Source organism: Diadema antillarum, unplaced genomic scaffold, assembly GCF_040938485.1.
Source record: "Diadema antillarum isolate AM-2024a unplaced genomic scaffold, OU_Dant_1.0 scf00000170, whole genome shotgun sequence".
NCBI classification, from domain to species: Eukaryota; Metazoa; Echinodermata; class Echinoidea; order Diadematoida; family Diadematidae; genus Diadema; species Diadema antillarum.
Window position 1 is genome coordinate 1534826 of NW_027271059.1, and position 25363 is coordinate 1560188.

The window sequence follows — 25363 nt, forward strand, 5'->3', positions numbered from 1 at the left end:
CACTGACCAGGGACGCTAACCTGGAAACATTAAACGTGATATGTGAGGCCATTCTGAAGCAAATAATTTTCACACAACAATAGACATATGATGTACTCTTATGAATCCCACAAGGATTGGAACAATCATCCTCCAGCATTCTCACTGATTCCTACTTATCAGTTACTAGCCATCCCCTCTAAAGATTTCATATTTTCTAAAAGAAAGTATGGTTCTAATATATCCTGCATCAATCATGTTCATTGAATTTGATGATATATAGCCATACAAGAGGACACGGCAGCCGGGCCTTGTGGTGATGAGGCTGCAGGAGATGATAACATGGAAGCTTGGCAGGAGGATGTGGCAGCAGCACCTAATGACGTCACAGCCATTACAGATGACGTGGTAGTACCTCAAGGTTTGTTGAAAAAGAAAATTTTACCTTGGAATTTATTAGTGATCAAGCTATATCTAAAAAAAAAAATATATATATTTATGTGTTTGCATAATAAATAGCTCTCCGCCATTAAATTGGTTTAGTTTGCCTTCAATATGTCAGTTGAACCAAAGGACTAAAAGTAGCTGGGCCACTTGATAATGTGGCTGCAGAAAGAGGACACCATGGAACCTGGACAAGATTGGAAATGTGTGTAGAAGATTATAACCGCAATAACTGTTTTGGCAATCACACAATTATGAAAAACCGTAGCCCTGGTCGTGGTAATAAAATCCAATTAAAAGCTCATTTTCCAACTACATATAAAATCGTATTGATTAAATACATTTAAAAGTAAAAGGATTAACTCTCATAAAAATGAATACTACGAAAGTGAAAGAAACAGTTTAAACATATCGAGCATGAAATTCTACTTTCTTTCTTGTGATAAACATACCTGCGGTTTCAGCAGCTGAGCAATGTGATGATGTGTCTGTAGCAGATGAAATGATAGCAGAACCGATGTAACATAATCATATATATATATATATAATGTATGATAAGAGAAAAGATATATTTCATAATATGTGATTTAGAAAATGTTACGTAAAAAAAAAAGAATTCATTTGCTGCAATTTTGAAAAAAGAAATTACAAACCACTTGCTCACCAAGCTGAAATCAAGGGTAGATATAAATGTTCACAAACATATTCAAATGTTGTACAAATTAAGGATAGGCTGCTTTTGACACCAACAAAAGTTGTTTGAGGATTGTCCGACATAGTAATTGAATGCTTGTGAACCAGTCTATTGAAATGAATGCCCATTTTCTTCATCTCATTCCCTTCCTCATGATTGCCGTGTGTTTGGGTAATGAATCAATCAAATGAAGGAATTGGTGCACGAAACACCCCTACTTTATCACAGTTACAAAATATGTTTCAGCTAAATCCTGAATAGAATGATTGTTTATCGATATGAAATTTCTTGAGACAAGGAATTATGTAATGAGTCATCATAATTTATAGGAATGCTTTTCCTGATGGAGAACCCCCGTCAAATTCCAACATCTGGACAATGTTTTGAGTAAACATTAACATCAAGCCCCAATAGGACCAAGGGTAATTCTGGAAGACGATCAGTGCGAACTGCAATTGTAGGGCGAACTGCAAACAACATTGGTGCACTTGCCCGTCGTCTTCAAGTTGTAACCAAGGGATTCCAAAGCTAGAAGGAATTGCATTGGTCAGTGGCTTAAGTAGAAAGTATTCAAAGTACTCGGAGACTTAATTATGAATGAATACGTTTGCTTATTCTATCATTTCAAACAGAAAAAGTCAAATACTACTTTGAACACTTTTTTTTGTGTGTGTGGTAATAATGCGCTCACGCTTCCCCACATTAAGCCTTTGTTTTTGGGTTCACTGTTCCTTTTTTTTTTTCCTCAGGCGTGTCCATCTCTTTCACTTTCTTATGTGTCAAAACAAGTGACATATGACATAAAAATTGTCAAAGTTACGGTACCTTGAGACACACGGATAAATAAGTTTGCCTAATATATCATCTGCATGAGCGAAGGTCAAAGTATTCTCTTACATTATATATATGTTTTTTTTTTTCAATAATATGCCCAAATGCCTGCACACATAATCTGTTTGTGTATAGGAAGCCTCCAATGAAAAAAAGAATAATTGCGAAGGCCTTGCGGTAGACCTTTGATGAAAGGTTCACCATCTCGAAGAATTTTTAACGTTTTAGAATCCAGTACAGCCAGATACTTTTTTTTCACGACATGCATCAAGAGGCTTCAAGTCATAACATATTGCTTTGCCACAATTGATGTCTTTGATGATATAGCCATACCAGAGGACACGGCAGCCGGGCCTTGTGGTGATGAGGCTGCAGGAGATGATAACATGGAAGCTTGGCAGGAGGATGTGGCAGCAGCACCTAATGACGTCACAGCCATTACAGATGACGTGGTAGTACCTCAAGGTTTGTTGAAAAAGAAAGTTTGGAATTACTTAGTAATCAAGCTACATCTACAAAAATATATGAAATGTGGTAGGACAAAAAGAAAGCATATTCAGTGTCAACTTATTCTCGCAGCGACTGAAACATAACCAGCATTAAAATGATTGATCTGACAAAAGACATAAAGGCTACACCTTGTGCACAAGATGGCGCGCCGAGAGTGACAGGGGAGCAAACAATTCCTAGTGAAAGTATTAATTGAAATAAGGTTTTTGCATAGAGATATCCGTCATAGAATTGTCAGTTGAGCCACAGGACTTAGCAGCTTTGGTGAGGTGACAGCAGCAGAGGACATTATGGAACCTGACTTGTACTGAAAATGTGGTATAGCCGCACCAAATGTTGTGGCAGCCATACAAAATGAAGTCGCAATAGTCCAAGGTGTGGTAGTAAATAAAGCATTTATCTTCTAACCATACACTTCCAAAAGATGCTACATTTCAATAAAGTAATATGTAACAGAAAACAGGTTAAACAAATTGATCATGAAATTGTTACATTTTCTTTCTTTCTTTTGATAAACATACCTGCGGTTGCAGCAGCTGATCCATGTGATGATGTAGCTGCAGCATGTGGAAAGACAGCAGAACCAATGTGACAAACATACCAGATAACGTCCCACATTTTGATATAAAATAGTAGCCATTCGAATGCTTAATCATTAGAGACTGTTATTTTCTACAGCTGAAGGTGGATACAACTCGAGTCAAGTATTGCTCTAAATTCCAAGAAGAATCTTATCATTTTTTTTTTTGCGACTCACATCTAAGCCGCTCCTACTTTCTACCATCAACAAAATCTATGAATTGTAGTGTCTCTATTCATCCTTGGTAGTATGTGTCTCAAAGATTTCCACATTGCATTTAGATTCCTCTTGGTACAACAAACGTTTGAAGAGTTTGTTCCTAAAAACCGATAAGTCCTTTTTTGAAGATTTTGAAGTACGGCCTCTGTCATAAAGTACAAAATAATACCTTTTTAAATGATATATTGGTCACTATACATATGAAGGTACATTTCTGAAGTTTTAATCAAAAGAAGCAAAAAAAAATCTTATTATTCTCTTTATTTTTCTTAACCTTTAATCGCAAATATCTCCATTTGGTAAATATGGACTTATCGGTTTTTGCGTACAAACTCTTATTTTCTTGACCCATTTTACGCATACTGGCTTTTCGTATAATAATATTAAATTCGTATCTATATTCTTTTTTTTACGATTTTCAATAATAACTATAGTATAGAGTATGTATATTTTCTCTCCTACATTTTCTCTAAAATATCAATATTCAGTCCAGGCTCCTTTTGCTTTATTGGCATTCTCATTTTCTAAATGGAGCATGTTTGCCTTTAACTGTGCTAAATTCAAGTGACCATTTCCGTTTACAAATATTGGATCTGAATCTGCCTGTAATTAATTGGTGTGAGTTCTTATTCGTCCAGGTAATACATGTGTATTACATGAAGGTACAAAATAAAATCGACAAATTCATGGACTTACTGTTTTAATTCCGAGAACGGTTCCACGCCAGATTCTTGATGCTTCATCAGCTCGTCTGCTTTGATGGCGGGAAGGCGTCGTTGCCAATCGGCGCAAACGCACTACCGACGTTATTGTTGAGAGTCAGTCGTCGAGGGGTTCTCTGGATGACAGAGTTGTACACCAGGGAGAGGTTGTGTCGCAGTTCCCCACCCTTTGCAAGGGATGGGTTTTCGGAGTTGATGTAGACGGCTTCCCTGACCCCCCCCCCCCCTCTCGAACCACCAAGGCTCCTTTTTAAGAAGTCACTAAAGTTGTGTTTTAATATTTTCAGGTAGGAGAAGACGGCAGAATCGTTGCCCAATGTACCTGGTCTTCGATGTTGATAGAATCGCTTATGTAGCGGCTGCTTTGTTTCACCAATATAGTTTTCTTGGCAACCTTCTCCTTGACACTGTATGGCGTAGACGACGTTGTTTCTCTTTTCTTTAATTACTTTATCCTTTGGTACAAAATCTTCCATATGTGACCGTGCACCTCAAAACGAACATAAAGTCGCACACACTGATTTTGCGTGAGGACTGAAAATAAGTGAAATGGGTCAACCTAGCCGAACTTGACTTTTTCATATTTTCTGAAAGAGCGGGTCTTCTTTTACATAATGCCAAAATTTGGTATCAAAAAACAGGCAGGAAAGTGTGTTTTTTTAGCAGTTTATCTCGAACATTTTTGGTAGAATAGTGTGATTGGGTGTGTCTTTAGAATCCCTTTTTCATTTCTGAAAAACCTTGTCCACACTCTTCACTTTCAACTCTAATAACTTTTGAAAGGATAGCGCTACTGCTTTGAAAATTGGCATTAATTATGGACAGAATGTGATGATGAGGCATGCTAAATTTCAGTTTAAGTTGATAATCCCTTCATTGTTGTTACTCTGGTGGTTTATACTTCCTCTTTTTTTTTGTCCCATTCATGGCACAGCCAGCACTGTGTGGTAAAGGTTAAGCGCTTGAATAGACACTGTACTTCAGAGCCTCTTTTCTCACTTCACACTTTTCCTGAGTTTGTGCTTTCTTTCCAATATTTAGATAGGTAAGGAGAGTCCATTTGATTTGAGTTATACATCATTTTAAAGCTTAAAGTCTGCTCTTTCAGAATATGGTCTTAACTGAAAATTCATGTCTGGCGACTTTTTGTTTGTTTTGAGGTGCAGGGTCACATATGGAAGATGTTGAAGACATGGCTGTGAGTTCATTCTCCGGCAATTCACCCTCTCGTTGGTTAAGATTTATTGATGACACTTGGGTCAAGATCAAGACGGCAGAACTAGAGAACTTCCTTGCGCATATCAATTATAACTTCGAACCGTATAACAAGTTCACAGTTGAGACAGCAAATGACAAACAACTAGCGTTTCTAGATTGTCTCATCACCATCAAAGACGACGGGACGCTCCTTTCCTCGGTCTACAGGACAGCCCACCATACAGACCAATACCTTCTGTTTGAATCACACCACCCCCTTATTCACAAATTGGGAGTAGTGCGAACACTCTTTCATAGGGCGTCCTACAATTAGTCTTCTAAGGAGGCAAAGGAGAAAGAGCTGCTTAAACATCTCCGGGAACCACTTTGCATTCGTGTCTACCACGGATGGACGAGAAAGCTAACCACATGTCCAGCAGAGCAGCGCCGAGCATAGGTATCTCTGTGCCCTACAATGTACGTCAACGGACTTTCTGAGAAAATCCAACGGATTCATTCAGGCTCCCGTACTGTCTACTTCACAACGGCTTGCACAATCAAACAGAAGCTGGTCCATCAAAGGGACAAGATACTTAAGGAAAAGAAAAACAACGTTGTCTACGCCATATAACGTCAAGGACAGTGATAACGAGAGAACTATCTTGGTGAAACCAAGCAGCCGCTACATAATAAAGATCAGGTACCATAGGGCAACGATTCGGAAGTCTTCTCCCACCTGACGACATTCAAACACAACTTCAATGACAAAGATATGCCTCGGTGATTCGTAGAGGGGGGGGGGGGGTGGGAAGCCGTCTACTCCGAAAACCTATCTCTCAAAAAATATATGTAGCGCTGCCGCTAGCTGCACGATCTTTTCGATCGCTCTCAAAATCGGTCTTTAAAGTCAGGGTTTCATCATTTTGTTGTTGCTTCTGATTTAACTACCTATTGTTTACGGAATCATATGTAGTATGCAACATTTTGGATTGTTGTACATGTATATTATTGACGCAAAACTTGGTTTGATTCGTGTGATCATTTTTGCTGTACAGTGACTTGTCTATCGTCGGACATGTACTGAATTTCTTCCCCGGATCTTCCCGATGGTTTCGCCTCTAATCAGCCAATACGGACTTGAAAATGCTGCTGGGACGATACTTGCTACTGCCTGTTACCATTGTTATCAGTGTATGGTCAAGTGCACCCAAAGTCCACTGCACACCATTCTACCCTACTGAGGCGGAATTGGGGCATGCCACAATGGATCGACCTATTCACCACTATACAAAAAGACAGCTTTTTCAAGTTAAAACGTCTATTAGAGGCATTGAGAGAAACCGAGTTGATAGTCTGACAAAGAATCTGCTGAAAGAACTAAACATCGTTAAACGTAGAGGATGTCGGGGGGGGGGGGGGAAGAAAACGACGTTTCAACAGTGGTACTCGGGATGCTGAAGCACGCATTTCTCAACGGAAAAGCGACAGTATCATAAGCCGAATATCCGACTCGAGTGTAATGCATCTGAGGAGCATTCCTACCAACGGAACTTTGTCAGCAGCCAGTCGGAATTTTCGACGAGGTTTGCGCTGTGGAATGCCCGATCTATAAAATCCCATGGTACGTGTAACGCTCTCTGTGACTTTGTTATCACTTACAAACTGGATATAATGGTGCTCACAGAGACATTGTTGACTGGTAATGAGAAGGAGTCATACTCTTGCTACTCTCAAAGAGACACTACCTCATTTAGATTTCCACCACATTCCTCGTGATAGTGGCAGAGGTGGTGGGGTTGGCGTCTTACTTCTCAAAGGGTACCATGTTACCAGGAATCCTCTGGAGGACTTCAAGTCCTTTGAATACCTGAATCTGACTTTAGCCTCAGCGAACTCGTGTACTTTACGACTTATTGTACTTTATCGACCACCAGCTTCGAAAAAGTAAGCTTTCAATGCGACCTTCTATAGGGAGTTCTCGTCCTTACTGGAGATACTTCTCGCATCACCTCAGAGACTGATCATTGCCGGTGACTTTAACATAGCTAATTGAGAAGTCGAATAGTGCTGATGCATCTAGTTTCCTGGACATCCTCCAAATGTCTCAAAGTTAAAGAATCACATTGCATGCTCGACGCACACGGCAGGCCATACCTTAGACCTCACTGTTTCTAGGGACGACGATTCCCTGGTATCATCAGTTACAACATCGCAGAGCCTGCTATCAGACCATTCTGCAATTATGTGTCGCTTGAATACGAGAAGACCCGGTCCTATCAAGCGACACATTACTGCTAGGAAACTGAAGGACATTGCCATGGAGAGGTTCTGTAATGACATCACTTCCTCGGATTTATGTAGTGATGATCTACCAACTATTCCAGAACTGATGGAACTCTATGATCGAGAGCTTCGAGGAATCCTTGATGAGCATGCTCCAATTTGAAGAGAAAGATGTGATCTTGAGGCCACATGCACCTTGGTACACTCAGAGCTTGCCCCGTGCTAAGCAAGAGCGACGAAAGAAGGAACGTCGTGCTAGAAAAACGAAACTAACGGTTGACAAAGAAATCTACAAGAATAGTTGTAAATCATACAAGGAACTTCTGCAAGCAAAATCCAACTATTTCCTGGAAAAGGTACGTGTTGCGCCCTCTTTCACTTGGCGAGCAGCCTCTCCGCACCCACGTCACAGACAGTTCTTCCAGAACATGACTCTGACCTGCAACTTGCCACCTTTTTTGGAAACTTCTTTAATGGGAAAATCCAGAAATTGAGGGCTGAGTTAAATATTTGCCCCCTTCGAGATATGTCGGTTCAAGTTACTGTGAATTGTACTGCTACTTTGAGGGAATTTGATGTTGTCACTGATGACAGAGTGCTGGAAACTATCAAATTAACATCAAATTCTACATGTAATCTGGACCCTATCCCGACGTCTTTATTGAAAAGGTGTTCGTCAGCCCTACTTCCTATCTTAACAAAGATGGTCAACGGCAGTCTTCAGGCAGGAATAGTACCAGAGAGCATGAAGCAGGCGATTGTAACACTCAGGCTGAAGAAGGACAACCTTCCTCGTAATGAACTCAGTAGTTACCGTCCCATATCGAACTTGAGCTTTGTCGCAAAGTTGGTTGAGAGAATAGCTGCAAGCCAGTTCAAGGACTATCTGGATATCAATCACCTTCTGCCAAATATACATTCAGCATACAGAGCCAACTATTCCGTGGAAACAGGTCTGATAAGGGTCCAAAATGACATTCGTCTGGCGCTGGATGGCTACGAGGAAGTCGTGCTTGATCTCTTAGACTATAGTGTGGCTTTCGATACTATCGACCATCAAATCTTGCTCCGAAGGTTAGCTGAACGCTATGAATTTGGTGGTATAGTCCTCAGCTGGTTGCAGTCATACCTGGCTAACAGATCCCATGTCGTGGTGATCAACGGTTCATCTTCAAGCGTTTACAGCGACACGTGTGGTGTAGCACAGGTATCTGTAATGGGTCCACTTACCTACACACTCTATTGTGCTCCGATATGTGATATTGTTAAAGCGCATGGCTTGGAAGTGATGATGTACGCTGACGACACCCAAATTTATTTGACTTTCCGATCAAGTGACAGGTCTCAATCACTCTCTCTTGTCAGTGAATGCCTCGCAGATGTCAAAGCTTGGTCTCAGGAGAACATGCTTACACTGAATGATGCAAAAACTGAAATCGTTCATTTCTCATCGCGATTTCGGCATATGCCTGAACAGCTGTCCGTTGGAGTTGGAGATCTGGTGGTGGAAGCATCCCCATTCGGAAGGAATCTTGGTTGCATCATGGATCAACATCTCACAATGAAAGAACATGTCCGCTCTATCTGCCGTTCTGCCATGATAGCCATCCGAAGGATAGGACAGATTAGACAGTATCTCTCTACTCCAGCGACGTTGGCTTTAGTTCATGCATTCATAACCAGTAGACTTGACAACAATAACAGCCTCTTGTTTGGACTCCCACAATCCCTGATCAGCCAACTTCAGAGAATCCAGAACACTGCAGCCAGGATTGTCCAGAGGGTTCCGAGGAAACATGATGTATCTAATACTCTTCAACAACTACACTGGTTACCCATCGATAAGCGCATTCTGTTGAAGATCCTAGTTATCACATTTAAGAGTCTTCAAGGAAAATCTTCCCCATATATCTCTAGCATGATTTCTCAATATCAACCATCCCGCTCTCTAAGATCAGCTGAACAGAATCTCCTAAAAGCCCCTAAGGTAGTCTCCCACACCCATGTTGACAGAGCCTTTTCAGTCGCCGTCCCTTCACTCTGGAATTCACTCCCCTTGAGCCTAAGAAATCAGCCATCCCTCAACAGTTTCAAAACTGCACTTAAGACTTATCTCTTTCGTAATTAGTTGCTCAGTTAAATGTTACCAGCCTGTTGAGGGTATTGTGCTTTTCATTGTAGTTTAAATAACCGTGCATTTATGTAATTATTATTGTTATTTAAGTGATTAATTATTTGTGTAAATTATAGTATCTTGGATTATGCAGTACTTTATGTTCAGGTATATACCCATCATGTAAAGCGCTTAGAGGATTTTATTGATAAGCGCTATATAAATACTGAGTTATTATTATATCAATATTGTTAAAGCAACAACACAACCTCTCCCGGGTGTATACAACTCTGTCATCCAGATAATCATTACTCGACAACTGACTCCGAACAATAGCGTATGTAGTGCGTCTGCGCCGATTGGAAACGATGCCTTCCCGCCAGCAAATCAGACGAACTGATGAAAGTCAATGATCTGACTTTAAATCGCTCTCGGAATTAAAACAGTAAGTCCAGATGAATTGATGTAATTTCGTACCTTTATCATCTGTCAGTATTGCATACTTATTTGTTTTTGATTTCTTACTTCATTAAACAAGATATACGATTGTCATCTATTATCTCTGAAAACAATGAAGAATATGTAATTATTGAGTTACATATTGCTGTCATATTTCTAAAAGGAGATTCGCTGAAAATTTCACTGAAAGTACTGCTGCTCTTTTATTCAAATATTTGAGCGCTAATTGGCGTATAGACGAAGTCACGGCCCTCTTAAAACATAGAGTGTTAACATTTTTAGCCATACACAAATTGTCATGCACAAACTTTGAGTAGATTCATTCAGACTGAAATTTTTCGATTAACTAGAAAATGCGTCAATAAAACTAAGAAAGTATGGTAATCTATCAGTCACTTCTTTTTTTTTTAATTGAAAATTAGGTTGTAAAGAGTAATTTATTTCCCTTTAAGGAACTACATTTTTCGCATTTCTTTTAGAATTAGTGTTTAAAAAGTCTGGTTCTAAACGTTCACTGAATAATTCAGGTAGAAGTTTTGTGACTTGTGTTTTTTTTTTTCTAGAAATCCTACCAGTTTAAGTCAATCTGCCAGCAAAATGCGAACCAAGATTTCCAATAATGAACATTAATATACATTTGCTTCAAGAGTTTGATCTTCGCATTGACAATAGGGAATGTGGATTTACTTACTCGTGTAATCGATAAGGAATTCAAGCTCGCTTTTCTTGCTTCCTTGCTCCACTTCAAATTTAACCAGTAGGTTCTTCATGGGGTTGTCCTGAGCTTTAGTGAAGAAATCCAATTGTTGATTGTTCAGCGTGGTGAAAAACCTGATGTCCCTTGTCTGTGTGTTTATTCAAAACCAGCAGAGAAACCGTTGCCGTCACTTTTGCATACTTTAGATGTATAGACTATAGAGGAAATGTATCAGCAGCGGCATGGACCGCGGAACATTTTCATTTTGTTTTTGTTTTCTTTTAGGGATTGTTGTAAAGTGTCGATATGCATTATACCCCCCCCCCCCCCCGAAAGAATCCAGGGGGCTGAACTCTCCGAGACTCATTGACAGTTTTTAATTTCGTCATTTTTTTTTTCTCGTAAATCCACCTCCCCTTTTCATTGGCTCGGAAGGGCCAACAATTGGGAAGTGAGTGTGTGTGTGTGTGTGTGTGAGTGTGTGGGGAGGGGGTGACTGCCCCGCCTGGTTCTGCGGCCTTTGAGCTGTACTTCAGATGATACACACATAGAAAACACCAATGCAGAATGAATGCTAAAACATAACACAAAACCAAACAACACATGATTACCCAGCCAAAACATACAGCCATCCATATAATAGTATATAACTTTTATGTCATGACATTTTGCATGCATTCATTTTGGCGTTAAATATTGTCTGAGATGATAAATTGAATGTTTAATTTACATTATATCTATAACATTTGGGGAGTTTCTATAACTGGGTTTGGGATGGGTTTTTTTTTTTTGTTGGGTATGTTGTATTCTTTTTTTTTTATATGATTTGAATTTTGGGTACAATGTCTTCCCCTTGTGATGAATGTTATGATTGTAAAAATGCTTCGATGGTGACGAAGTAGAGATTAGGGCCGTGGCGCGTGTTAGTAAACATTGCTGTTCAGTTGTTGTTATATTGTTGTCGCGTGCAAGGGCGTACCGAGGGGGGGGGGGGTGTTTTGGGTGTTCAAACACCCCCCTTTGCCAAAATGGGGGTGTTTGAGGTGTTCAAACACCTCCCTTGGGCAAAAGGGAGGTGTTTGAGCTATTCAACACCCCTCTTCAGCAATGTTTAGATGTTGACAAATGAAACAAAAGCTGTCTTTGTCGCTTTTATTTCCGTTTTGAATTCCGCCTTTCCTTTCTTTTGCGTTCATTCTCTCTCTCTCTCTCTCTTCCTTGTTTTATCTTAATGTTTGTGTGGATGATGATACATTATGGAGTTACATAATACTATACGCACTAAAGAACTCGTGTACAGTACGTGTTAATACTACGTTACTGCACCGCGCACGAAGCTGACGCGCAAACAGTAGACATTCCCGATCCCTGCTTTGCTTTCTGGCCGAATCGCGAAGATACATTGGGCATAATGTTCACCGTTTACCGGTATTATACCGTACGCGGTACCGTAAATTGTGTATGATGCATAATATTATGTGTGTACAATGCATGCTGCGCTGCAGCCTATTATAGGCACATTGCATGCTAAGTTAGTAGTATCAACTTCCAACAGTGGCGTATCTATAAGGGGGGGGGGGGCAAGGGGGGCACGTGAAAAAAAAGCGAGAAAAATAGGAAGAAGAAAAAAAAACCGACGAAGAAAAAGAAGAAGAAGAAGAAGAAGAAGATAAAAACCCTCGCCCGGACGGGGGGAAGGAGAATGGGGGGGGGGGGGGGGGGGGGCAGAAAACCAAATCAAACAAGATAAAAACAAAACATGAATTCCATGTTTTGTAACGCTGAAATATAAAAATTTTCGGCCCGCTCGCTGCGCCCGCTCGCCAAGATTTATCCACAAAAAAAAAAATAAGAAGAACAAAAGAAATGATGACGTGGAAATATAAAAATTTCGGCTCACTCACTCGTAGTAATTTAGAGTATCTTTCCTAGTCCTTAGTTTGTTGGCATAAATCGTTATCTATGAAGCCGTCACTATATCTTGATTAGAATTGTAAGATTTAATAACCAAAAAATGACAAGAATTCCATGTTTTGTAAGGTGAAATACAAAAATTGTCGGCTCGCTCGCTGCGCTCGCTCGCCAAAATTTATCAAAATTTATCAAAATTTATCAGATTTTATATCACCCTCAAAAAAACCCTTTGAAGTGCTCGAAAAAGCATATCAAGTGGACTTTTTTTAAAGTCCCTATTGACCGGAATGGGATTGGGGTTGAACACTGTTGGTATAAATCGTTATCTATAAGACCGTAACTATATCTTGATTAGAATTGTAAGATTTAACAACCAAAAAATGACAAGAATTCCATGTTTTGTAAGGTGAAATACAAAAATTGTCGGCTCGCTCGCTGCGCTCGCTCGCCAAAATTTATCAAAATTTATCAAAATTTATCAGATTTTATATCACCCTCAAAAAAAACCCTTTGAAGTGCTCGAAAAAGCATATCAAGTGGACTTTTTCAAAGTCCCTATTGACCGGGATGGGATTGGGGTTGAACACTGTTGGTATAAATCGTTATCTATAAGACGGTCACTATATCTTGATTAGAATTGTCATTCGAAGATTTAATAACCAAAAATGACAAGAATTCCATGTTTTGTAAGCTGAAATACAAAATTTTTCGGCTCCCTCGCTGCACTCGCTCGCCAAAATTCTTCAATATCTATTACATTTAAATCACCCTCAAAAGACCCCTTCTAAGTGCTTGAAAAAGCATATCATGTGGACTTTTTTTAAGTCCTTACCGGGATGGGGTTGGACACTGTTGGTATAAATCGTTATCTATAAGGGCGTCACTATATATTGTTTAGAATTGTAATTCGAAGATTTAATAACCAAAAATGAAAGAATTCCATGTTATGTATAAAGCTGAAATATGAAAATTTTCGGCTCGCTCGCTGCGCTCGCTCGCCAGAATTCTTCAATATCTATTACATTTAAATCAACCTCAAAAGACCCCTCTTAACTGCTTCAAAAAGCATATCATGAGGACTTTTTTAAAGTCCCTACCGGGATGGGGTTGGGGTTGAACACTTTTTCAGAAATTAGGGGCGCAATTTTCGCGCTTGCCCCGGGCGCCGTTTTCCCTAGATACGCCACTGACTACCAAGTACAGTCAGTATAGTAGCCTACTGGAAGCAGCAAGCTCTGGAAGCTCTGGGAGTAGCAAGTTACTTGCTACTCAATGTAATTAGTAATAACACTTGGACTTGGTAATCTTTAGTAACAGTAGATATGAATTTTTTCAATGACTGAAAGTAAAACTGAAAGATAACTGAATGTGAGTCTACAAATTGTGGTTGGATGACTTTATTGCGCGGCGCCTAAAATTCACTAGATATCTAGGTCTAGGAACAGTGGCGTAACTACGGGGGAGGGGGGGGGAATGGGGGGCACGTGCCCCCCCCCCCCCCAATCCGCTGGTAAACAAAAGAAAAAAAAGAAAAAAAAACCTACGAAAATGGTAATTCAAGGGTTAGTAAACTGCTTTTGAAATCGACATGAAAGGATGATCAAGAAAAAAAGATATTTTTCTAAGATTTCTTTTAACCATATAATTAAAGAGGTATAACATTGTTCGAAAAGCCGGAGATGACAAAAGATTGTGATTCAGTGATTCCTGGTTGGCATTTTGAATACAAGCAGGATGTGCGCAGTGTACTCAGAATATCGGAATGGCAAAAAGAGTCGCTGCAATGTTGCGCAATGTGATGTTTGATATATAGGTTGTACACATTTGCTATCAAAGCTTGATCATTGATATTGCAGTGTTGCTTTACATACTAGTCTATATCAAAATGCCTTGCATTGCCAATAATAAGACTTGACCTTGGCTATTTCCTAACTTTTCCATCTATATGAAACACACACACTTACAAACACAAACAAATTAGGGGATGCTTCATATAAAGTGCAGATTTTGGACATCCTTCTCCCGCTTGGTCACTTCGACGTCCCCTCGCTGGTCATACCTCCCACAATCATGAACATAAACCGACACCCTTGACTACCAGTGGCGGATCCAGGGGGCGCACCGGGCGCCCTCTCCCTCTAATGCGAAAAAAATATACATGTAGCTACAAACGACAGTTTTTGGAAGGTAAAATGTCAAAATTTTCAAGCTCGCTCGCTCGCATTTAACCGTTATATGCCATTTTCCTGATGTTACTGCCAGTAATTGCCAGCAGTTGCTCCCGGTGCGCCCCCCCCCCCCGAATTTCCAAAGCGAAAAAATATAGCTACAAACGGCAGTTTGGGGACTGTAAAATGTCAAAATTTTCAAGCTCGCTCGCTTCGCTTGCTCGCATTTAATCGTTATGCAATTCTCCTGATGTTGCTGTCAGTAATTGCCGGCAGTTGCGCCCGGTGCGCCCCCTCCCCTTGATTTTCAAAGCGAAAAAATATAGCTACAAACGGCAGTTTTGGGACTGTAAAATGTCAAAATTTTCAAGCTCGCTCGCTTCGCTCGCTCGCATTTAATCGTTATGCAGTTCTCCTAATGTTGCTGTCAGTAATTGCCAGCAGTTGCGCCCGGTGCGCCCCCTCCCCTTAATTTCTAAAGCGAAAAAATATAGCTACAAACGGCAGTTTGGGGACTGTAAAATGTCAAAATTTTCAAGCTCGCTCGCTTCGCTCGCTCGCATTTAATCGTTATGCAATTCTCCTGATGTTGCTGTCAGTAATTGCCAGCAGTTGCGCCCGGTGCGCCCCCTCCCCTTAATTTCTAAAGCGAAAAAATATAGCTACAAACGGCAGTTGGGGGACTGTAAAATGTCAAAATTCTCTTTAATCGTTATGCCATTCTCCTGATGTTACTGCCAGCAACTGCCAGCAGTTGCACCCGGTGCAACCCCCTTAATTTCCAGAGCATATATATATATATATACATATATTATCATATATACCTACAAACGGCAGTTTGGGGACTGTAAAATGTCAAAATTTTCAAGCTCGCTCGCTCCGCTCGCTCGCATTTAATTGTACAGTTATGCAATTCTGATGTTGCTTCCATGAGGTGCCCCCCCATGTCTTGACCCACGGTACGCCACTGAACACCCCCCTCTAAGATATCCTGGGTACGCCTATGGTTGCGTGTATGATTGCTTGTTATCACACAGTTAAGGATGCCGGTTTGTTGGGAGCTAGTCCACTGTATGAGACATAAAAGTAGGGTTCATTTTTATGTGTGATTGTCATCAATGAATATTTGTACTCACTTTATATACGTTTCTCTATCCGTTAAAGTGCGCACGTGTGTGTCACACACTAACACACTGCTATAGCTTCTGACCAAGAGTATTTGAGGTTTCTGGGACTAAAACTGAATAAGGACTTTCTATAGCTCAGTCGGTAGAGCACCGGGTTAGGAATCCGGAGGTCCGGATCCCGAAGGAATCCCATTTTCTTTGCTCAATTTTCCACAAATAACTAATATTCATTCTGGTCAGTTTTTCTGTTTGCGTTTGTTACATTTAGTACTCCTGTAACATTGCACTGTGTTGCACTATTATTATGACCAAATGAATAACAATTACAATAATTTTATAATAATAAAAATAAAATTAATAACAATAATAATAATGATAGTAATAATAATAATAATAAATCATCATCATCATCATCATCATAACAACTTCTTGCTAAAAGAGGGACATTCTTTGGGCTTTTATAGGGATTTAGTTTGTCATCAACGATTGTGCTGTACTCACTCTATACGCTTCTCTGCCCGTATGATACATGGTAAAGGCCGTGTCACACCATTCCGGGCAAGCTACGTGGGCTTGTGGCGAGGAGGTAGTTTCCACCACGTAGAAGATTTTCAGCGGGCGAACAAGAATGTTTGCAATTTTCATTCATGCCTTGTCATACCGTACGGGGAACGTCTGCGGCTTGACTTGCGGGGAAACAAATTTACTCCCCGGAGCTCTCCTCAGTTGGTCCGCACGTGGCAGTATCTAGCGCGTAGTTGCTAGGAGGTGCTCACGCAAGTCTGATTTAACCGCAGCCAAGTTTTGAGCATGACCAAAACTTTTTCCGGGTGAGTCGCGGGAATGCCCGTAGAGGTCCACGCAGAACGCCAGTAGGAGACCCTTAGCGGCAGTACTTCCCAGGTAATTCCCACGCAGGTACTTCGCTGTCCAGTATGCAGCCAAGATAATGAAATTCTGTGAGATTTCAGCCATTCCATTAGAGGAATTCCTTCACTGAGTTGTCAGCCCCCACGCGATTGGTATAAAGGTCACACAGTATACTCGCAAGTATAACGCGTCCAGCAAGTAAGACACATGCGCTGACTCGCACAAATCCTTTTCCGCCCTCAGGAATGTCCGGTATGCTAGAAAATCCCTACACGTAACAAGCCCGAGTAGCTTGCCCGGAAAGGTGTGACAGGGCCTAAACACGGTTGCGGGTAAAAAAATATGCGTGCGCACCTCCGGGCGACTACTTTGAGATACATGCTAGGTACTGTCATGTGCGGATCATCTACGAGGACCTCCGGGTAGTCAAAATTGTTCTTTGGAAGTCGCACGCAAGGCTTGTGTGACACGGCCTTTACATTCTTTGTACCTCAGTAACAATGGCTTTGAGGACAATGCATATTACAAGCTCTGCTTTTTAGTTTCCCCTCTTTTTTCAATAATTTTCAACACTACACAGGTAATAGCGCGTATCTGTAGACTTCTCAGTTAGAGTGTGTGTGCGGCATACTTGCCCCATGACACATCTTGAATGTTATTTAGCTGTAACGACTTAACCCATGAATTTGTAATATAGATAATGCTTTGTTACCTATACAGGAAACTGATTTATGATTCTATGCATTTTTTCAGCTTATATACATACATCAATATCACGCATATTCAGATACGTATCAAAACCCACACTCTTCAGTCAATGGAATCAGCTTGACTACGTGAAAGAAATGTTTAATGAATAGGTACCACTGTTTGATACTCCGTTACATCTAAAATAGGCCTACTTTGATGAGAAGTAAGCTTGTATTGTAGGAAGCAGTGATATTTTTATTCCGTGCATGCATGATCAATAATTAATAGAAATGGATATGAGAGGCAAACACACACACACACACACACACACACACACACGCACAATCACAAATGCAAAGACCGCATACATACACAGACAGGTACACAATAAATGTTATTCATTATCAGATCTACTTTTATCCAGTAGGCCTATGAACACTTTCTAAAGTGTAACTAAGTACCCCCATATGCTGAAACGACTTCGCTCATGTTTGCGTGAGTGTTAAAGGGATGGTACAGTATTGGTGGAGATGAGAATTGGGCTTTTTACTTTTTGCGAGATACCAAGAAAACACTTATGATATAATGCAGAGCATACCATTTTAAGAGGATTTCAAAGTTTATTTGATGAAAATCGGGTTTGGAATGACTGAAACATCCAAAAACAAAGTAAAACAAAGTGATCGTAATAAAGTGTGGGTCACACACTTTTATTAGAATCGCTCTTTTTTGAATATCTGGAATCTCAGACATTTCAAAACCAATTTTCATTAAATAAACGTTGAATTCCTCATAAAATTACATGCTCTTTCATATTTCATGAGAGGTTTCTCATTATCTCACCAAAAAAATGTTAGAAACCTGAAAGTAGGTCTCAACCAAAACTATACGATCCCTTTAAAGGTTTTTGCTGTTTTATTCATTAAGACAAAAACCATTCCCACAAAGAGAACATGAGATTAATGATACATTTGTTTACTTAAAGGAACAGAGGTCCGAATATTGAAATGTGGATTGACTGAATTCAGCAACATACTAGAACGTATCAGTGAACGTTTGAGGAAAATCGGACATTCCAAAGTCTCGATGTAGCCATCGGTGGAAAAGGAGACTGCTACAATTCTCTTGAAGTTATTGTTGGCAATGTTATAAAGGAAATTTTACAATTATACGGCTACTATTTGCCCTTTCTAACACAATGGAAGAGAAATGCTGCCCATTTCAGCTATTGGGGGGGGGACTTAGGAATGCCCAACAACAGTCGATTTATGCACTGGCGTATATAGCAATTTTACCCAACTTTGATCTTATTTTGGAAGCCCCCCACCATCTCCATTGTAGCCGACTAAAGTCATAGTGTACAACTGAATAGCTCTTTAGTCGCGAATGCGCAAAGTCAAAGCAATGTCGACAAATGTCCAGTGCACCAGACAATATATCATGGGCATTTTTGCCCGGATAAGCCCACTCCGCGTTTTATTTACGAAAGAATATTTTACCTTAATCCGGATATGGAACTTATTTTTGCTGAGGTATAACAAGCAAACAAGAAGAGCGAAACGCGGAGTCGAATATGTTGTTTTCCGTCCGCCATCCATTACCTATATAACGGACAAAGTATCTAACAGTCTGACCAATCTTGTGAATCCATGTGTAATAAAAAAACAATAAAGATGCAGTAGAAAAGATAGACTGTGAAGTTAGACTATACTCACTTTAGTGCTTATCACCTTCTCCTCTACCCACATGGTTACTACGACGCTGCCGTCATTCAATTTCACAGGGAACTGCTCGCCGCCACCAACCCGTCCAATAACGAAGCTAGCTGTCACCATCTTTTCATGAATATTCTGCAGAATAATAGTCGTTCAACTAAGTTTTATTTTAGGTCTACAGATATTTAGATATCGGCTTTCTGACTTTCATGTTTTCCAGGCATGAAAATAAGCCAATTTCAAACTGATTTAAAGTTTAGATCAAACGAATTCATATATATATATATATATATATATATATATATATATATACAGAGAGAGAGAGGGAGAGAGAAAGAGAGGGAGAGATATTTCATATGACATATTATATTTCGGACATTTAATGACTTTTGTGAATGTGCATCACACACACACACTCACACTCACATGGATACATGATTGTTTACTGTTGAAAAAATAAATAAATTACTCTTAAACAATTCCTTTTTTTGCCCTGGCTGGGAAGTAATTATGGGATGTGACTTCGGGATACGCTTGCAAAATTTCTTCATTATATCAGTTCACATACTCATTTATACTGCCTAAAATGGGGGTGATTTGATCTTTGATCAATGTGTTAGATTTTCATTTTTTTTTTTTGGTATCATCATGCAAAGAAAAGTATATTGGGACATTTAAAAAGTGTTATCAAATTACCTGTAATGTTACCTAAACTATTTATTTTCATCAAAAAAAACCCACCAAAAAACATACCTTGTGCACACCTTGGATGTCATCATGGATGATGAATGTGACTGTGTGCCTCTCTCCCGCTGTTACATGTTTGGGTATGTAAGGTATGCAAATGACCCGTTTCTCGGAAAAGAAAAACTCCGTGATCTTTGCAGTAATCCACCATTGACAGAAATGGTTGACAGTCAGCACTAAACTTTCTTTACCCAGACGTACAGAGCCGTATGTGACAGGAACCCGGGAAAACTGTTCTGAATCTGAAAAGAAAAAAGGAGAGCAGACAAGCAAATGTCATCTTGACTCAAAATATTTGTTTTCACGATTCTACACTTTCTTTGAAAAAAAACAAACAAACAAACAAACGCTTGAGACCTACTTGGTTTGATTGTTTCCTTTCACACAAAATTTCACATAATTTAGTCTTTTTGAAATGGCATATTGTTTATACAGTGTATATTTTTGAGGAGGAATCGTTGCGCAACAATTCTGTTTTGTAATTGTGTGTTATGAGAGATGCAAGTCTGTATAATTGTCACATATCCCGACGTTTGCAATTCTGTTGACTACTTGTTCTATAAGATTAGACGTTAAGGGCCGGCGTTTGATTACGGGCATAAGATGGCACTCCCATATCTGGACCATAACAGTCTTCGGCACCTGCAGGTACCGAAGCGTGTGTGTGTGTGTGTGTGTGTGTGAATTTTCATTCGGACTTAAATGCCCCCTTTCCCCTAAAGTCAACATGGATCAGCAGAGGCCTTGCTACTATACATAATATCACCATCCAAATGATGTTCTCTTGCTGATTTATTAGAGGTTGACTCTCAAGAGACTCTATGCAAATTTCATCGACTAAGCTAGTCTGGGCATTATGATTGCTATCTGAATTCTGTTCTTGCAAATGTCACAAATGTACACACTAGTAGTTATATACATGTATTATGTACTGTATGCATGGCTGTTTTAATGTGTATGTACACAGGTTGACCAGATTAATGGAGAACATTCTATGTGGTATAGATATAGTACATACAGGCTGACCAGATCAGTGGAGAATTTTCTAGGTGCTATACAATGTAGCTATACAGTACATGCATGTAACAGGAAATACTTTATAGCTCACTCAATCTAGAATGATTTCACCCATTCCAGAATGTTCTGGGAAGTGCTTACATGTTTGGCTGAGTGAGGCACTGTCCCTGTAGCCCAATGTGATTGGTAGTTAATTTTGGCAATGATGTTATGCAGTGAGTCATCCAGGTTTCCTGGAACTAGGACTTGCTAGTATGTTCATGTATGTGGCCCCAGGTTGGAGAGAGTTACAGAATGTGCTAGAAAGGGGTGAATGGATAGTATATAAGCCAGAGAAATTCTGCAGTAGGCAGAGTACCTAACACCTCTGCTCTGAGAGTTACGTCACTTCTGGCTCTGAAGCGACTTGTTATAGTCAGTCCTGTGTTACCTGCTGACCTGTTATGTTTGTGGAGATAAGGCCTGGGAGACATTTTTGCCTGCAGAGAATTAATTTGCCTTCATTGGGATAGACTCCATGTTTTTATGTCAATGGACATTGCTACGGCAAAGCTGTGACGGGCTGGATTCCTAGCTGGACAATATAAAGTGAATCATTCAACGCATCGATTGGACGTGGTGGTTGGATTCTGCACATTTCGCTGTGAACATTATACCGTGGATCTATTGTGGACATATACCCTGGATTTATAACGCGGACTATTGTAACCTGTGCCTCTGGATTTACGTCGAAGGAATCTTTCATCGGTGCATCGCGGATCATGCATTTGTGCATCGAACATCGTATCTGGACATTACCAGGGAACTGTAGCAACTTTGAGATCTAAGATTTGGATGCATGTAAGTGATTCCATTACCGATTTGTAATTGTTTCTATTGATCATTGTTGTACTGATGTGACGCCGATTACCAGTCTGTACCCACAATATCACTGTTAATAAACCGCCTGAACATCAGTTGATTGTTTCTTTTGTGCGATCATTCTCAGAGTGATTTTGGTCGTAACAAAATTGGGGGCTTGTCCGGGAGGTGAATTTAAGCCAAAACTTAGAATTTGGAACGTTCCGGAATCCAGAGTATTGGTACAGACAAAATATCAGTTGAGTTGATTGTTCAATTGTATATTGTGTGTATTACAGTGTGACAATGTCAATCAGTACAATGGATGTTCAGGCATTTGTTCAGAGGACAGATTTGTCCCTCAAAGATTTGCAAAGGTTACGCAAATGTGATTTGACTGCTATTGCACAGCATTTAAATGTAGATGTTCCACAAGGTGCAAGAAAGGCAGAGATTCTTGACTTAGTAGCTGGTCACATGGAGCTCAAAGAAGAAATTGACACTCCAGATCGAGCTCAAATTTCAGATCAAGCCAGGCTTGAGCTTGCTAAATTGGAAATGAAGGAAAGAGAAAGAGCAAGGGAATTTGAACTGGAGAAAGAGAAGATGAGACTAGAAATGGAAATGAAGGAAAGGGACAAACAAAGAGAAATTGAAATGAAGAAACTTGAAATGGAAGAGAAGAAATTTGAAATGGAACAGAAGAAGTTTGAGGTGGAGCAACAAGTGAAATTGCGTGAGATGGAATTGACTCATTCACAGACTGTTGGAAATCATGAAAAGGCTCCCTCTGAATTTGATTTGGCCAAGAACATTCGATTGGTGCCAAAGTTTGAAGAAAACAGAGTTGATGCATATTTTGTGTCATTTGAGAAGGTGGCTAACAGTTTGAACTGGCCACAGGAATTTTGGCCCTTGCTCCTTCAAAGTGTGTTTGTCGGCAAAGCAGCTGATGTGTACTCATCTCTCTCTGAAGAGCAATCACGTGACTATGCTACAGTCAAGAAAGCAGTGTTGAATACTTATGAGTTGGTGCCAGAGGCATACAGACACAAGTTCAGAAATTCGTACCGCAAACCAGGCCAGACACATGTTGAGTTTGCTCGTGAAAAAGAAATGATGTTTGATAGGTGGTACAGATCCCTGAAAGTGGATCAGGACTTTGATAACCTACGTGAGGTTGTTCTCTTGGAAGAATTCAAAAAGAGTGTTGCTTTCAGTGTGAGGTCGCATTTGGATGATCATAAAGTGACAAGTTTGCATAAAGCAGCCTTGATGGCTGATGAGTATGAGCTGACCCAAAGAAATGACAACAGACCACCTTTCAGGAATTTCTCTGGAAACAAGAGAGACAAAAATCAGTCGAGCAATCCAAAGAATGCTGGTCCTGAAAAAGGCACGAGTTCTGAAACTTCATCGGCACCAAAGCCTCAATCTGACAAAGGGTCCAGTACAAGTGCAAATGTCATCAAATGTTTTCACTGTAACAAGACAGGGCATGTAAAGTCACAGTGTTGGAAGTTGCAAAACAAAACAAAGAAGGACTTGGGATTTGTCATGTCAAAAAGTGTCCTACCCGAAGACAGTGTCCCGTTCAGTGAAACACAGGCCATTGAAAGTCAATCTCCCAAATTCAAAGATAGGCTGAAGCAGGTGGATGAGAGCTATCGTAGCTTTTTGTTTGATGGTGAGGTGACCCCATGTACTTCTGGTGAGGCAGGTAAGCCAGTGGTCATCCTGCGGGATACGGGGGCCTCTCAGTCGTTGATGGTGGATGGTGGTATGACTTTTCCACCAGATAGTGCAGTGAATGCAAAAGTCTTGATTCAGACTGTTGATGGCAGTTATATGTCAGTGCACTGTATAGAGTGGATTTGAAGTGTGACCTAGTTTCTGGTCCTGTTACTGTTGGAGTTGTTCCTGAGTTGCGATGGCAGGGATTGACTTCCTGTTGGGAATGACTTGGCTGGGGACAAGGTGGTTGCGTCTCAGTTGTTTCGGATAAACCAGTGGTGGTTGCTGAAACTGAGCAGTTGCAGGAGGAGTTTACTGGGATTTTCCCAGATTGTGTTGTGACTAGGTCCCAGGCTCGTAGGGCTGTTCAAGATGATGCGGATTCTGTGATGTGGAGGAGAATTCCGTTGTTTGGTTGGCAGAAACCTTTTTCAAGGATTTGAATGATGGGATTGCTGTATTAGGCTCCGAGGCTAACAGTGATGGGCTGTTTAGCAAGTCTTCCTTGGTTGAGCACAGCAGGCAGACTCTGAGTTGAAAGGCTTGTCTCAGACGGCGTGTTCTGAGGTTGAGGCTGAAAGGTCCTGAGTGCTATTATGTCAAAGATGGCATTTTGATGAGGAAGTGGAGACTCCCATAGGCCAGCTGATGAGGATTGGACGGTGGTCCATCAAGTTGTTGTCCCTCCTAGTTACCGCGGTGAGATCTTGAGGATTGCTCACGAGTTACCTGTTGGCGGCCATTTAGCGTCAGAAAGACAAAGGATCGGATCATGAGGCATTTTATTGGCCAGGGTTGAATGTGGATGTGGCTGAGTTTTGCAAGACTTGTCACACATGTAAGGTGGCTGGAAAACCACAGCATTCAGTGAAGCCGGCGCCATTGATTCCGATACCTGCGTTTGAAGAACCATTCAGTCGGGTTCTAGTTGACTGTGTTGGACCTTTGCCTAGGACTAGGTCGGGTCATAAGTACCTCTTGACAATCATGGATATGTCTACACGGTTTCCAGAGGCTATACCATTGCGAAATATCACTGCTAAGACTGTGGTAGATGCTCTAGTGCAGTTTTTCACTAGATATGGGTTGCCCAAGGAAGTGCAGTCTGACCAAGGGTCAAATTTCATGTCAGGGCATATTTCAAGAGGTGATGTATCGTTGGGTGTAAAGCAGCTGAAGTCGTCAGCTTATCATCCCAATCCCAAGGTGCGTTGGAGCGCTACCACCAGACCCTAAAGACGATGATTAGGGCATTTTGTGAGGAGTATCCGAGGATTGGGATAAGGCATCCCTTTCCTGCTGTTCGCAACGAGGGACTCCCACAATGAGTCGACGGGTTTCAGCCCATTTGAGTTGGTGTACGGTCCATGAAGTTAGGGCCCACTGAAGCTCATCAAAGAGAAATTCATGACTGAGGATGATGAGGTCCACCTACTTGACTATGTGTCAAAGTTACGTGAAAGGCTTTCAAAGGCTTGTGAGGTAGCTAGGGAACACTTGAAAGTGTCACAAGACTCTATGAAGAGAAAGGCAAACAAAAATGCAAAAGCCCGAACCTTCAAACCAGGGTGACAAAGTTCTTGTACTGCTGCCCATACAAGGTGAACCACTGAAAGCCAAGTTCAGTGGCCCATACTATGTCAAAAAGAAACTCAATGAGGTGAACTATGTGATCAGTATGCCAGATAGACGAAAAGATCAGAGGGTGTGTCACATAAACATGCTGAAAGAGTACTATGAGAGAAAGGCTAGTCAGCCGGTAGGCGTAGCTCAGGTGGTAGAAGAGGAAGAGGGGGAAGCTCAAGATGAGATG

At 40.6% G+C, this 25363-nt stretch overlaps 1 protein-coding gene across 1 annotated transcript in view; it reads right to left on the reverse strand.

Annotated features, from left to right (window-relative positions):
- Nucleotides 1–554: 554 nt before the first annotated feature.
- Nucleotides 555–25363, reverse strand: part of LOC139722687 (uncharacterized) — a 40243-nt gene continuing 15434 nt past the window's right edge. Inside the window, exons 2-7 of the mRNA XM_071633980.1 lie at nt 19966–20201; nt 19213–19347; nt 10723–10876; nt 2980–3015; nt 2282–2407; nt 555–610 (exon numbers count right to left, since the gene is read on the reverse strand). Coding sequence (XP_071490081.1) covers nt 555–610; nt 2282–2407; nt 2980–3015; nt 10723–10876; nt 19213–19347; nt 19966–20201 — 743 coding nt within the window. The remainder of the gene's footprint in view (nt 611–2281; nt 2408–2979; nt 3016–10722; nt 10877–19212; nt 19348–19965; nt 20202–25363) is intronic.